This window comes from Pan paniscus, chromosome 8 (genome assembly GCF_029289425.2).
Source record: "Pan paniscus chromosome 8, NHGRI_mPanPan1-v2.0_pri, whole genome shotgun sequence".
NCBI lineage: Eukaryota > Metazoa > Chordata > Mammalia > Primates > Hominidae > Pan > Pan paniscus.
The window spans coordinates 62004543-62019129 of NC_073257.2; the positions used below are offsets into that span (position 1 = coordinate 62004543).

Below are 14587 nucleotides of genomic sequence, written 5' to 3' on the forward strand. Positions count from 1 at the left end.
GTATTTTTAGTAGAGACGGGGTTTCACTGTGTTAGCCAGGATGGTCTTGATCTCCTGACCTGGTGATCTGCCCGCCTCAGCCTCCCAAAGTGCTGGGATTTCAGGCTTGAGCCACTGCGCCCGGCATCCCAGGGTTAGTTCTTATGTTTATAGGGTTTGGAGCCGTTTTTTATGTGGTTGGTTTTCCCCAGTTTGGTAATCTGGTGGTTGCACCTCTTCCCTTTTTTTTTCCCTAAAGAGACAGGGTCTTGCTACGTTACCCAGGCTGGTCTTAAACTCCTGGGCTCAAGTGATCCTCCTGCATCAGTCTCCTGAGTAACTGAGACTATAGCTAGGAGCCACCATGCCTGGCTGATTGTACCTCTTCCTGCAGGTGATGACCTCCGGCCTATCTACAGCCTTCCCGTACCCACACTAAGGAAGGGACTGTATGCACCTTGGGCAGGCCACATCCACCATCTGATCCCCAAGGGCTCCTACACAGCCCAGGTGCCTCACCAGTTGCTGCCTCAGCCAATCGCAGAGAAAGCCCAGACTAGTGGATTTCTGTGGGGCTAGGAATGCATGGTATGGGAAGAGCTGATTTCCCCAAGGGAAGCAATGTGGTCTTGAGGACAGAGGTGAAGTCCAAAACCACCACTTCCTTAGCAAGTGACCTTGGGCAAATAACTTTATATGAACCTCGATTTCCTCATCTATAAAATGGAAATATTCCCAACATGCAAAGCCATGGTGAAGATTAGACAGCGTTTAATTACACACGCAAAACATCCAGCAGAAGGCCCAAGACACGACAGACACTATAAATGGGGGCTACAATTCTTTTCACTTTATGTCACTTTGAATGTCCCTGTGGTAGGATTCAAAGTATATCTCAACAAGATATACTCTTTTTTTTTTTTTGAAACAGAGTTGCTCTGTCACCCAGGCTGGAGTGCAGTGGCACGATCTTGGCTCACAACAACCTCCACCTCCCAGTTTCAAGTAATTCTCCTGCCTCGGCCTCCTGAGTAGCTGGGATTACAGGCACGTGTCACCATGCCCAGCTAATTTTTCAACAAGCTATTTTTGAGGCTGATAAAACTTAACACTCCACTGTCCAACCTCACGCTGATCGTTCTTTTAGGTTGCTCATGCCAGCCCTATGGTCAGTATTTCTGTCTGTTCCAGAGAGGTTCATCACTCTTTTCCTCTTCCTTTGAACACCACCTCTTCCAGGGATCCTTCCCTGACACCCACAGCTGTCTGCATTGACTTCCAACATAACTCGTAACTCAATGAATTAAACAGCTGACATGTCTCCCCACTGGACTCCCGATGCGAAAAGCCAGCATGCAGACGGATGCCTTCCACCCGGGCCCCAGTGTCCCGCACGGAGGAAGTGCTCTGAGAAGGGGATAAATGAACACATGATCTGTTCCAAGCAAAACATCCCTCCTCTGTGGCAGCTTCTCCAGTATCTCCGCAGGGAAGCAAAACCCACAAAAGGCCAGAGTGGAGAAGCCAACAGACACTACCTGGTGCTCAAATGAAAATCTGACGCAGTGGCTCACACCTGTCATCCCAGCACTTTGGGAGGCCAAGGCAGATGGATCACTTGAGGTCAGGAGTTTGAGACCAGCCTGGCCAACATGGTGAAACCCCGTCTATTAATAATACAAAAAAATTAGCTGGGCATAGTGGCGCATGCCTGTAATCCCAGCTACTCGGGAGGCTGAGGCAGGAGAATCACTTGAATCTGGGAGGCGGAGGTTGCAGTGAGCCAAGATCGCGCCACTCCACTCCAGCCTGGGCAACAAGAGCGAAACTCCATCTCAAAAAAATATCCATGGAGGCGGATATTTTCTTCTCTCCATTTTTTTAACTTTCTCCCCATTCCCTACCTTCTCTCAACTGCCTATCCCTCCCCCAGTTTTACAACATGAAATGAAAACAGCAAATCTCTCTGAAGCATGTTTTTATTTCTCTGTGATTTGGTTTTCTACTTTGGTACACATGAGCTGTGGCTGCATTTCACACAGAAGCTGACACATCTCGCAGGAATGCCCCATAAAACAGAGCGCAAACACATCACCCAGCAGGTTCACTTCACCTGGCTGTTACTGCTGAACTCCCTACTTCTAAGAGCACAGAAGAGAACATCGCTTTGAATCTACAGATAAGCGAGGGTGGGGCGAGCAGCAGCCAGGGCTGCCAGGATGGGAGCGGCCACAGACACAGGCCCCCGGGTGTCTGTCTTGAGATACAGGTGGAGAAGCCGCCCAAGAAATTCCAGCAAGATGGGAGCAGCTGGGGTATGCTCCAGCACAGTAGCCTGCCTATAGGACTCCTCTGGCTCCCTCAGTCCTGGTAGATTGTGGCATGACACCAAGGCCAGCAGTGCTGGCTCTTGGCCCTGTCACTGTGTGAGTCTGTTTTATCCTGGGGCCCCACAGCCCCTCTCCTGGGCAGGAGCTCCGCCCCTCCCCTTTTCATCACCCCCTTGGTCCCCAGCCAACCCACAGCGAGACCTACACAGGTCTTGCCCAGCTCTAAAATGTCTTGCCCTCAAAGGCCTGGAGATTGAAGGCAGTATCCAGAAACTTCTTCAGTGACACCAGGTGAGTGTTCCTGTTTCCTGTGGCTGGTGCAGCCGCTGGGTCCCGGCCAACATACCTGGAGGAGGAGAGACAAGCTAAGGGGAAGGCGAGGCCTAGCCGCCCCCCAACTGCTGCCCTCACTCCAGGACTGCAGGGGGCACGCATCTGAGAACCGCTGACCTCGAAGCCATAGACCCTGCCTTTTGGCCCTGGCACCACTTCCAATGAGCTGCAAAGCCTGGATCAAACTCAGTCACCTAGCCACAGAAGAGTGGGGAGAAACTGTCCCTCCATGTCACTGCACTTGCCCATGAGGACAACAAATGAGGCAACAACTCAAAGACTTTGGGGACAAACACACTTTTGGCTTCTTGGAGTTTCTCAGGACCCTCTCCCATCTTCCCAGGAACACATGATGCCAGTATTGGGAACCCACCATGTGCCAGAGCTAATACATACATCAGATCTAATCTTATCACTGCCCTTTGTAGAGATGCAGGGACTAAGGCTCCAAGGACTACATAACCGGCCTAAGATCTAAGGCAGGAGTTTTGAGACATGTAGCAGGTTCCCTAATTCAGTTCTGGCTGCAGAACAAACACAAAGCCAGTACTGATGATGCCCCATCATTGCTCATCACCAGAGAAGGGCAGGGCCAGTTCTGGGTAGCATGGACGGAGCCAGGACAGAGCCTCAGGGCCGAGGTGAGGGGCAATCAGCGGCCCCACCATGTACCATATGGGCCGTGCGCGCCTCAGGATGGTCATGAAGCGTGGGCTGATGTAGTCATAGTAGCCCATGTTCTTGTGCTCCTCCTGACACCAGGCCAGCTCCGCACCTGGGTACTTCTCTGCCTCCTGCTTGATCAGGTCAAAGGGGAATGGAGAGATCTGGGGAGGCAGAAACAAAGGAGCATAGCCAGAGGAGGGGCGGTATATCCCCAGCACCCCCGGACAGGAGGCACAGGGCCTCACCGGCCTTCATCTGGCCTGCCTGGCACATTGGCCAGAGCCGGGGCTAGTGACGTGAGCTTGCCCATGACTTGACTGTACAAGGGGCTCAGGCACACCTGCTCCAGGCGCGTAATGGCCACTTTCTCCTCCAGGCCCTGGCTGCTCCGCTCCTTCACCAGGTCATAGTACACCTTTCCCGTGCAGAAGATGAGCCGCCGCACCCGCTCAGGGGCCCGTGCTGCGGCCCCATCTTCAGGAATCACCCGCTGGAAGCTGGTCCCTGAGGGACCAACAGGACATGGCAGAGGCGTTGGTACCCAGAGGGGCTGGGGCAGCTCAGGACCAGGCCTGCATCCCCAGGCTCTCCTTAGCCACTGACACTAACTGCAGGTTTGGACTTGTGGCTGCAGTGGACACCTCTTGAACTAAAAGATGGAGCAGGGGGCAGATGACACTCTGAGCTGTCATAGGGAGAGGGGTGGAGACACCCAAGGGTTGAGCCCTGGAAGCATCACGTTTAAGGTGACCGGAGGTGGGGGTACAATGAGAAGCGCCCTGAAGGAGACAGAGAAGGCGACATGATGGCATCATCCTTTGCCCCAACCTTGCTTCTGCTCAGCTGCGCCCACCTCCTGCAGAGCACTGCAGTCCCCCACCACTAAGCAGATGTCCCAGGAGGCTGCTGCATGCTCCTCCTCTTTCAGCCTGGCAGCTGAGCTTCACCTCCAAGCCCCAACCATTCTTCCTTCCTGAGCCCATGATCCTGACCCCAGGTCACGCACACTGCAAAAGCTCTCAGGAGGCTACTGTAGTGTCCTCACATCCCTGCATCTCAGGTGAAGACTCTGGGGTAGAGAGGACAAATGGATCCCAGGCCCTCAAGAGAGAAGCCAGCACCGGGCAGGTAGCCCAGGTAGTCCAGTCCCGACATCAGAGCTCTAACAGCTGCCCACCTGCACAGAGGGGACATCCAAACACACATGGGAGAAAATCCAACCCCTGTCCATGCTGAGGCCCTTCCCAGCCCTCCCTCTACTGCCCAGGACCATTTTCCAAGACAGCTCTGCTCCACCAGCCTCACACCTGTCCTTCCCTGGACATAGTCACCTCTCAGTTGCAACTATAGTGTTTTATCTGATCTGACTCCCAGGTAAATAAGGCCAAAGACTCCTGGAGGGGACACCAGGACCCCAGGGCCTGTAATGTCTGTTTGGCTCATGAATTTTTAAAAGGGACAAATGAATGAATGATACTCAATATCTTGCGAACTCAGCAGGCCTCTGCCAGGCCTCGATCAGCCCTGCTAGGGTCTAAGGGGGCCCCAGTGGACTCTACCATGGACGCAACCCACATGACCTGAGCTGGCCCAGGTCAGCCATTGTGCCAACCTCCCAACCCTACTGCTAGTGGGACCATGCCAGGAGCTGCTGCAGGTCAGCAGAGCCACAGGCAGAGGGGAGGATGGAGAAGCCCCAGAAGCAGAAGCCACACAATGGGCCACCGCCCCAGTGTGGGCTGCCCCACACACCCAGGCCAGGCACGTACCGGATACCATTTGGTCAAAGCTGGACTTGGCCTCTGGGTGCCTCAGCAGAGATTTAGGTGTGAAGATAATCAGCTGGAAGGGAAACACACGCCCAGCTGCCAGCTGGCCCTGCCTGGCCAGGCCCCCTGCGTGTGACCCCTGCCCTGGGACGGAGACTCACCGGCTTGCGGAAGGGCAGCAGGATCTGCCGGCGCAGCACGTGGAAGTAGTTGGCCGGTGTGGAGCAGTTGACCACGATCCAGTTGCAGTCATAGAGCTGGCTCACCTCGAAGTCCTTGGTGAATGCCTGTGGGGACGAGATGCATATGGCCAGGGTGGCTGTCTGCTGCACCCACACCCTGGACCCCTAGCCCTGTGGGCACAATAGGGCGCGTCCCTGTCCTGGGGACAGCAGCAACACTCACAGGGTAGGCATCCGAGTCGTCATTGCTCATCTGCAGGAACCTCTCGGGCCTCGCTGACGAGTGCTCTGGGCCCTGAAAGCAAACGCCAGACGGCCAAGGCTGGACCCCACCATGGGACAGACATCTGGCCCTGCAGGGACCCCAGGCTCAGGGGAAAGTCTGGAGGGCTTCTCAGCAGAGGTGCCCTCACCCTGGAGCCTGAACCATAGAAAAGAACCAAGAATGTGGAACAAGAGCAGAATGGGAATCCTCAGAGTGGGGTCCGCCCAGAGCTAGCACAGTATGTGAACTTGCAGGGACAGAAGAAAAAGCAAAAAGCCCGCACTGAGACGTGCTTTCTCTGGAATGTCCTGGAACAGTGGCTGCCACTGACTGAGCACCTGCTGTACAGGAGGCGGAGTTCTAGGAATCCCACACGCCTTATCGCTAACCCCCAAAGTAGCCCCATGATGCAGACACTCTTCCCCACTGCACAGATGAAGAGGCAAGGAGAGGGTAAGAAACCACCCATGACCACACAGCCAGGCAGGGGCCAACCCAACTCGGCCTGGGCCTCGCCCACCCTCACCCACACGGACCGCTCTGCTCCATGAAAGCAGCAAGACAAGCCCAGGGGCATCTCCAAGCCAGCTCCTGCAGGACGGGGGTGACCCACTGCACAGCTGCCACTTGCCCTCTCTTGGTGGGGACGGCCAAGGACCCAGCCCCCCACACCCAGCCTGGCCCAGATCCGGCCTCCCAAGAAGCTGCCTTCACGGCAGGCAGCCCCAAGCAGGGAGCCTCACCTCCCTCCTCACTGATACCCGGTGTTGTGAGGATGCCGAGTACGCAGCCTGTAAAGTGCTCATAACATGCCACTCAGGGATAATGGTGGCAATGAGCCCCCTGCCTGTCTCCCTTCTGCCTGGTCAGGCCACCTGCCCACCAGATGGTATCACATGACACCCTGCTCCTTCCTCCCTTCCTGCTAGCCCAGGAGCCTCCGGAGGATGCACCCAGCCTGCATGTCTTCCCTGTGCCCCACGTGTGGCTGCAGAGGCAGGTCATACAGGAGGGGACCAGAGAACAGGCAGTACTGCACAGGATAGCTTCAAACCCCAGCTACTAGCTGTGAAACCTTGGGCAACCTACTCCCCAGCTCTGTGCCTCTGTTTCCTCATCTGAAAAGCAGGAACACAGCCTACTTCATTAAGTTGTACGGATTGGAAGAGTTAACATTCAGAAGCATTGAACAGTGCCTGGCGCACAGCAAGCACTCATACGTGGTAGCGCCTTCTGCTGCCAGGGGTAGCATCATCGTCTCAGCAGCTGCAGCACGCACATGTGCAGACCCCACCCTGCACAGACCCACGTGCTCCAGGGGCCTGGAAGGCATATACTGTCCAACCCGACAAGGGGCCCAGGGTCCATCCCGCCCCTTCAAGGCCCGCCAGAACCCACCAAGCCACCAGCCACCACCGCAGCCCTCACCATGCCTTCCATGCCATGGGGCAGCAGCAGCACAATGCCGTTATGCCGCACCCACTTGGCCTGGCCGGTGCTGATGAACTGGTCGATGATGCACTGGGCCGTGTTGTGGAAGTCCCCAAACTGGGCCTCCCAGAGGACCAGGGCATTGGGGCTGGCCATGGCATAGCCCAGCTCAAAGCCTAAACAGAAGACAAGATAGAGCTTGCTGCACGCAGTCACCAAGTGGCAGTGGCTCCAGTCAAATTTAGCCCTTTCTCAGTACATCCTTCATGCCCCCACCCATCCTTCTCACAAGCCAGGACGAACCCAGGGATTCCCTGGGATTCAAAGGGTACAATGTACCATCCTGGGGGCTGACAACATGCCCAGAGATGCTACCCTCAGCCCTGCTATCATGTGTGGTCAGGTTCAACCTTATTTAGGTATCCTGGGGAGGCAACAGGGACCATCTGTCAAGAACTCCTTAAAAACATGCAGAGCTGCTAAGGAGAAGGGGCAGAAACAGCCCTAGAGGCATCTGCCTGGGGGCGGGGGGCTGCCTGGCCTCTAGGGGCAGGCAGTGAGGACGAGGTGAGCCAGCTAATGATGCATCTGAGGGAGAGCATGCACAGGGGACACAGGCAGGGAAGCCCAGAGCCCAGAGAAGGGATCTCAGTGCAGTGTTCCTAGGGTGCAGGGCAGAGGAGGCAAGATGGGGCTCAAAGGAATGTGAGAGGGCTGGGCCAAGACTGGACTGCTCAGCAGCTGGAACCCGCAGCAGACTGTGTTGGGCTCTCTGTCTGCGCCTACTGGGGCCCTGATACCCACAAAACCCCTCAAGGCAAGCAGGGCCCCCCAGTTGGGATCCCCAAGGGGCCCAGATGGGACATGATTTCACCTCCCACATGGCCTTAGGTGAGGGCAGCCCAATCACCATCCCCCAGGGCCATCCCCTAAGGGCCTCTGAGCATCTCTCGCCCCTCCCAGGCCCTGGCCCCGGCCCCTTCCCAGCCCATCCCTGGTCCCCAGGTGTCTGGGGCCTGCCTGGCCTGCAGGAGAGCATGGACCCACCCAGGACTCCGTACTCCGAGAGGGAGCTGTTGCACACGGTGTACGGGGCCTGGTCAGGCCAGAGATGATTCATAGGCACACACGTCCTGCGGTCAACCTCCTGGTCATGGAGAACATGGTGCCGGTGACTGCAGAGACACAGACCGGGGCAGGGACAGAGGGCAGGTGGGCTGGCACCTGTTCACCTGGAGCAGGGGAGCTGGGCAGCAGGAGGCAGGCAAGCCTCCGTCACTGTCCCAGGAAGCCTGCAGGGTCCCACAACATGGCATCCAAGAAGGCTGTGGAAAACCAGAGCCATGTGGTCCCTCCTGCAGCCTGTCCCCCGCCAGGCCTCCCCAGCCTGCCCCCTGCCTGCTAGCAGCGCCCACACACCACGCACTGGGGGGTCTGGGGGAAGGAGCTGTGAGTTGTGGCACCTCTCTGAATGTCAGCTTTTCACCCATAAAGGGGACCTGATAAGACACTTCCCAGGTGCCAGCTAGAGCCAGAGACCCTAGGAGGCCACTTCCCCTGCCCCGTCTTGCTGGCTTCTTTACCATCTCACCAGCCCTGTCCCAACTCACAAGAGACAGAAACCACTGTGCAGTAGCCGAGGTGGGCACAGTAAGTGAGGGGTGCCTGGCTGAACCCCAGTCCCTGGCAAGGACTGACATGTAGCTCAGGGTACATCAGAGGGCCACCTGGGCCCTGGCTGGAGCAAGACCAGCCGAGATGAGCAACCAGGAATGAGAAAGCCAGCTGGTCAAGTCCTGGAAGCCACACCACCCTGGCTTGCTAACCAGGAGCGGACTGAGGCAGGATCTAGAACATTTTAGGAACCCGAACAAGAGGAAATGTGGTGTGGACAACTGACAAGTGTCAAGTCCCCATTTGGATTCACAAAGACAACTGCAAACAACCAAGATAGGGGCTGACTTAACAGCAGTACACACACACACCACACACCTACATACACATGCCACACATACCACACACACATACACATCCCCATACACCAAACACATACATACACACACACACCACACACATACATACACACACCACACACACCAAACACCACATACACACACATCACACATACCACACATACATGCAAAACACACCACACACATATACACCACACACATCCATGCACACACCAAACACCACACACACTACACACACCACACATACATACCACACACCACACATACCACACAACACACACACACCACACAGACTACACACCACAAACACAATCACACATACCACACACACTACACTACACACACTACACACACACACACCACACACACCCCACATATACCACACCACACATGCACCAAACATGACACATACCACACATATCACACATCACACGCACACCACACTACACACCACACACTCCACACATACCACACACCACACAAACACCCTCACACACATTACACACATACACACCCTACACACACACCAAACATACACACACACACCATACACACCCCACACACACTATACACACCCCACACACATACGCACACCCCCACAAACCACACACACACACCACACATACACACACCACACATACCCCACACATACACCACATTCAACACACAACACACACCACACACACCACACTCAACACACAACACACAACACACACACCACAAACGCACCACACCCACCACAAACACCAGACATGACACACACCACACATGCACCACACAACACACCACACACCCACACATACACACCACACACCCCCACACACACCACACACACCCACACATACACACCACACACCCCCACACACACCACACACACCATACACACATAAACACCACACACACCATACACACATACACACCACACACATACTCCACACACACCACACATACATCACACACACCATACACCACACACACACCACACACTACACACCACACCCACCCACGCATACCACACATATCCCCCTACATACCACACACATCCCCTACACACACGCCACATACACACACCATACACATCCCCCACAGACACACATACCCCTACATACCACACACATCCCCTACACACACGCCACATACACACACCATACACATCCCCCAGACACACATACACACCACACACATACCCAAACACTGCACACATACACACCCCACACATACAACACACACGACACACCACACAACCATACAGACACAAACACATACACCACACACACCACATACACAACAAACACGCCACACACAAATACCACACACACCACACACACACCCCCCATTCACCACACACCACATACACACCATTCACACTACACATACACTCCACACACACACCACATACACACCATACACACCACACATATCCCCATACACACACCACATACATACACATCCCATCCACACACACCACACACCCACACACACAACACACACACTCCAAACTCCACACACATACTCCAAACACCACACAAATACACCTACACACACATCACACACCCACACCACACACACACCACACAAACATGCCACACACATACCCCACACCATACACACACACACACACACCAAATACACCACACATACGACAAACACACCACACACATGCACCACACCCCCTATACACTTCCCCCACTCACCACATACCACACACACACCACATACACACCAAACACACCACACACACACACCACACACAACTCGCCCACACTCACCACACACCCCCCACACACACATGATCCTGAGGACCACAGATGGCCACCAGCTTGACCTTAGTGGACAGCTTGGGCCCAGCAGTGAGCTCTGCACACTTGCCCTGGGGGGTCAGCGAGGTGGCCATCTGATGATGCCACCTGAGGGCAGGGGCTAGGGATGCTGTGAAGATCCCACCCCAACAAAGGCCCCCTCGGGATCCCCAAGCCAGGCCCAGCTTCTGCTCCAGGTCTCCTGTGAGGATGCTGAGCCCCACTGCACTCACCTGAATGTGCCCCTCTCCACATCCTGCCCGCTGAGCCGCACGTGGATGCCTTCCTTCAGCAGGGAGCCAAAGGCCATGTACTCTGCCAACGCCCAGTCCACCGTCCGGTTCTTGGTCATGTCCGCACGGCCCCGCAGAATGCGAGAGAGGCCTGTGGGAAAGGAGTGCTGGCCTGAGGGCCACGGGACAGCCAGCCCTGGGGCGAGTAGGTAGGTGCTCAGCACACACCCCGCACAAAGCAGGGCAGCCATCTGTTGATTTGGTTGGAGGGCAGGGATGCTGCAGGAGGGCCCAGGGCCAGGCACCCCTCCTCCAGCTGAGACAAGGGGCCACCCTGAGCCTGTGGAGGGGTGGAGCAGGTACCACTTGGCAAGCATTGGCCACGTTGCAGACACCGTCAGGCTCAGAGTCATTTAATCAGATCACACAGCTGTCAAGGTACTCGGATTTGACTCCAAGTCCCCAGGCTTATGCTGCGCTCCTGTCAGCCCCACACACAGAGGTTAACACACAAACAGAGCGGGCACATGCCCCAAACGCTGTCGGCAGCTGCCCCAGGACATTCGGTCTCGGTGCACACTGTAAGGGAACCCCCTCAGGACTCCCCCAGGTGGGTCAGAGGGGGTGTAGGCACCCCAATACAGCCACAGGAGACCCTCCGGACTTCCCAGGCAAAGGTCACAGTGGCCCCAGCCAAGGGGTGCAGTCGGTGACCACCCACATTCTAGTCTCACCCCGGAGTGGGGGGGCTGCCCTCGGTCATTGGTCCAGGCCCCAGCAAGCCACCGTCCTTTCAGCTGCAGAATCCTGCCCACGTTCCAGGCTGCGTTCCAGCCCCTGTATGGGAGCCCTTGCTTTCCTGCTCTTCTGCCTGACCCAGGGACGCCCCGGCAAAGGCATTTGGAAAATCCAAGGTCCCCAGCCTAAGACTAGTCACTGGTACCCAGCTGGGAGTGTGGCATCTGGAGCTGCCCAGCTCACCACGCCCACCCTGAGAAGAGCTACTGTCACGGGCACAGATGTGGTGCCGAGAGCTACGTGGACCCACTACAGACTGAGCAGGAATGCGACACACCATCTCTCTTGCATCCCAACCAATCTCCCTTCGAGGCACAGTGTTGGGGTGGGGCCAGCAGCCTGGGCTGCAGCCTGCCCAGCAACCTCACCAGTGTGGATCTTAAAGTCCTCCAGGGGCACAGAGCTGGCCATGCTGCCGATGTGGGTGAGCATGTCCTCAGGGATCCCCGTGGCTGGGCATGTCATGCTCTTGGGCTCCCCATCTACGTTGAAGAAGCCTGAGAGGGAGAGAGGCTCTGTCCACACTGTGTCAGTGGTGGGCTCTGATCCCCCTGGCCAGCCTGCCTCCCCAGGACTGAGTGGCCCATGGCTTCCCAAACTCCACCAGCACTCGGACTCACCCTGAGCCCACCCTTGGGACCTGGGACAGCTGGACAGCCACAGCTGCAACTCCCCCACAGGCCCAACACCCACCTCTGGACCCCAGGGTAACAGCTCTTCTAACCCTGCCCCCCAGGGAGGCCCTCTGAGCACCCTGGCCCCAAGCATCCAGTGCCCAGGGCTTCCTCTCCCACCTGGCTGTGCCCTCCCTTTTCAGTGAGCACCTGGCCATCCATGCTCAGAGGGCAATGCTATCCTTGACTTGCAGGAATCGGCCCCACGCAGCTTTGGGGACTCAGTGATAGAGCCTGCAGCCTCTAGACTAGGCAATGACAGCTGTCACCCAGGGCCATTCCAGTCCTGATCCCAGTGCAAGACCTCAAGGCCCAGGGGAGTCCCTCTGAGCCACACACTGCTCGCTCACCAGGCCAGGGGGAGTCCAACCAGTGCTTTATATGCAGGATCTTTTTATCCTTGGACCTGCCATAAGCCTCCTCACAGATCCGGTCGTATTTGGCAATTTCTTCCTGGAATCAGGATGAAGATGTGGACAGAGCACCAAAGCCCTGGGCAGCCAGACGCCCAGTCCACTTGGACTCGTAATTCCTGGTCCCCATCACCAAGTTCTTCTAGAACTCTCTGTCTCTGGCCTATAGGGACCTCATGGCTAGAAGCCAAAGTCTCAGAGTTCAGGGGATCCTGTACAGGTACCCCGAGGCTGGGCAGGCCTGCAGTGCGCTCAGCAAGGGGCTTGGAGAAGGCTCCGGAAACTTGTAGTCCTTGCTCTCAGAGCTCCATGAAGGTGGAAGGATGAACACTCCATAGATAATTATGGGGACAACCCCAGCTCAGGGCTGCCTCCTACAGGAAGCCTTCCCGCACTCCTGCTCAAGGCTGGACTTCCCCCACATTGCAGTACCCACCGTGTCCCACTTGGCTGTAACTGCATCCTTAGTTCTTGGTCCCCTTTGGTAACTGGGGCCTCTTGGGGACAAGGACCATAGTGGCTACTTCTTTAAATCCTTAGTGCCCAGCACTGGGCTGGTAACATCTACAACCCCTCTCCAGGGTCCCCACCCAAAGTTTGTCTTGGGCGCCCCTGCAGCCTGCCTGCCCACCTCAAACTCCTGCAGGGTGACTGTGCCCTCGGCAATCAGCTTGTCTGCGTACTTCTTCAGCACAGGCACCTGTCTGTGGATCTGCTTGTACATGAGCGGCTGGGTGAACATGGGCTCGTCCATCTCATTGTGGCCGCGCCGGCGGTAACAGACCTGCAGGAGCAGCCAGAGGGGCTCAGGCCCTCCCCTACGCTGTGTGGTCAATGTAGCTGCTGCAAAATTGGGGAATATCTGGGTAGGGCACACCCACTGGGAGCCCTTTGAGCTCCACTATCACCTATCACCGAATGAATGTCCCGTCCCAGGCCTTTGCACAGATTGCTCTTGGTGGCATAAATCTCTCATCCAAGAAGCACTCCCAGCCCTGAGTGCTGAAGATGCTGATGACCTGGCTGGCTCAGCTCAGCAGGGATGGGCCACCCACCCATGCCTTGGCCTCAGTCCCCAGACTCACCAGGTCCACGACAACGTCTTTGTTGAAAGTGTTTCTCCATTCGGCTGCCACACTGCACACATATATCACAGCCTCTGGGTCATCGGCATTCACATGGAAGATAGGCGCATTGACCACCCGGGCCACGTCGGTCGGGTATGGTGAGGAGCGGGCCATTCGGGGGTCTGTGGTGAATCCAATCTGCAGAGGCAGGAGAAACCTGCTGCGCCTCTCAATTTACTTAGAGTGAGATAGAAGGTGCCAGCCTTGGAGACTGAGCAGGGGGATGCTCAAGGTCCACTGAGGTGCCCAGGAGAAATGTGGGACACAACAGGGTGATGGTGAGCAGCCCCACAACTAGACACGGCAACAGCTCCCACGGGGATGGCAGCAGCACCAGCCGGGTGGAGCCTGCTCTTTTTTGCCAGTCACTTTGACACACTGGTAGTGAGGAACATAGGCCTGGAAAATCCAGTCCTAACAATGGCTAACTGCAACCTGGGGCAAGGTGCTTATATGCCCACAGCCTGTTTCCTCATCTATAAAAAGGGGTCACTTAAATTCCCACCTCACAGGATGTTCAAGGACGATGACATGACTTAATGCAAACAAGGCAGTGAACACAACAGGGCTTTCTAGACTCCATATGAGCTGTTAGAAGCTCAGCTGCCTTAGAGA

General features: G+C 56.1%; 1 protein-coding gene across 6 annotated transcripts in view; it reads right to left on the reverse strand.

The window, feature by feature from the left end:
- Window positions 1–1942: 1942 nt before the first annotated feature.
- Window positions 1943–14587, reverse strand: part of OGDHL (oxoglutarate dehydrogenase L) — a 28571-nt gene continuing 15926 nt past the window's right edge. For 3 of the 6 annotated variants that reach the window (XM_014343700.5, XM_034930457.3, XM_063607378.1), the window contains 13 exons: window positions 13931–14110; window positions 13477–13629; window positions 12783–12885; window positions 12127–12255; window positions 10961–11111; window positions 8003–8130; window positions 6953–7131; window positions 5483–5554; window positions 5239–5364; window positions 5078–5150; window positions 3649–3812; window positions 3315–3469; window positions 1943–2655 (listed from right to left, as the gene is read on the reverse strand). In XM_014343700.5, coding sequence (XP_014199186.1) covers window positions 2532–2655; window positions 3315–3469; window positions 3649–3812; window positions 5078–5150; window positions 5239–5364; window positions 5483–5554; window positions 6953–7131; window positions 8003–8130; window positions 10961–11111; window positions 12127–12255; window positions 12783–12885; window positions 13477–13629; window positions 13931–14110 — 1737 coding nt within the window. In that variant the 3' untranslated portion in view covers window positions 1943–2531. Of the gene's footprint in view, window positions 2656–3314; window positions 3470–3648; window positions 3813–5077; window positions 5151–5238; window positions 5365–5482; window positions 5555–6952; window positions 7132–8002; window positions 8131–10960; window positions 11112–12126; window positions 12256–12782; window positions 12886–13476; window positions 13630–13930; window positions 14111–14587 lie in introns of those variants that run through there. The other 3 variants (XM_034930460.3, XM_034930462.3, XM_055092786.2) reach the window with 3 other exon arrangements.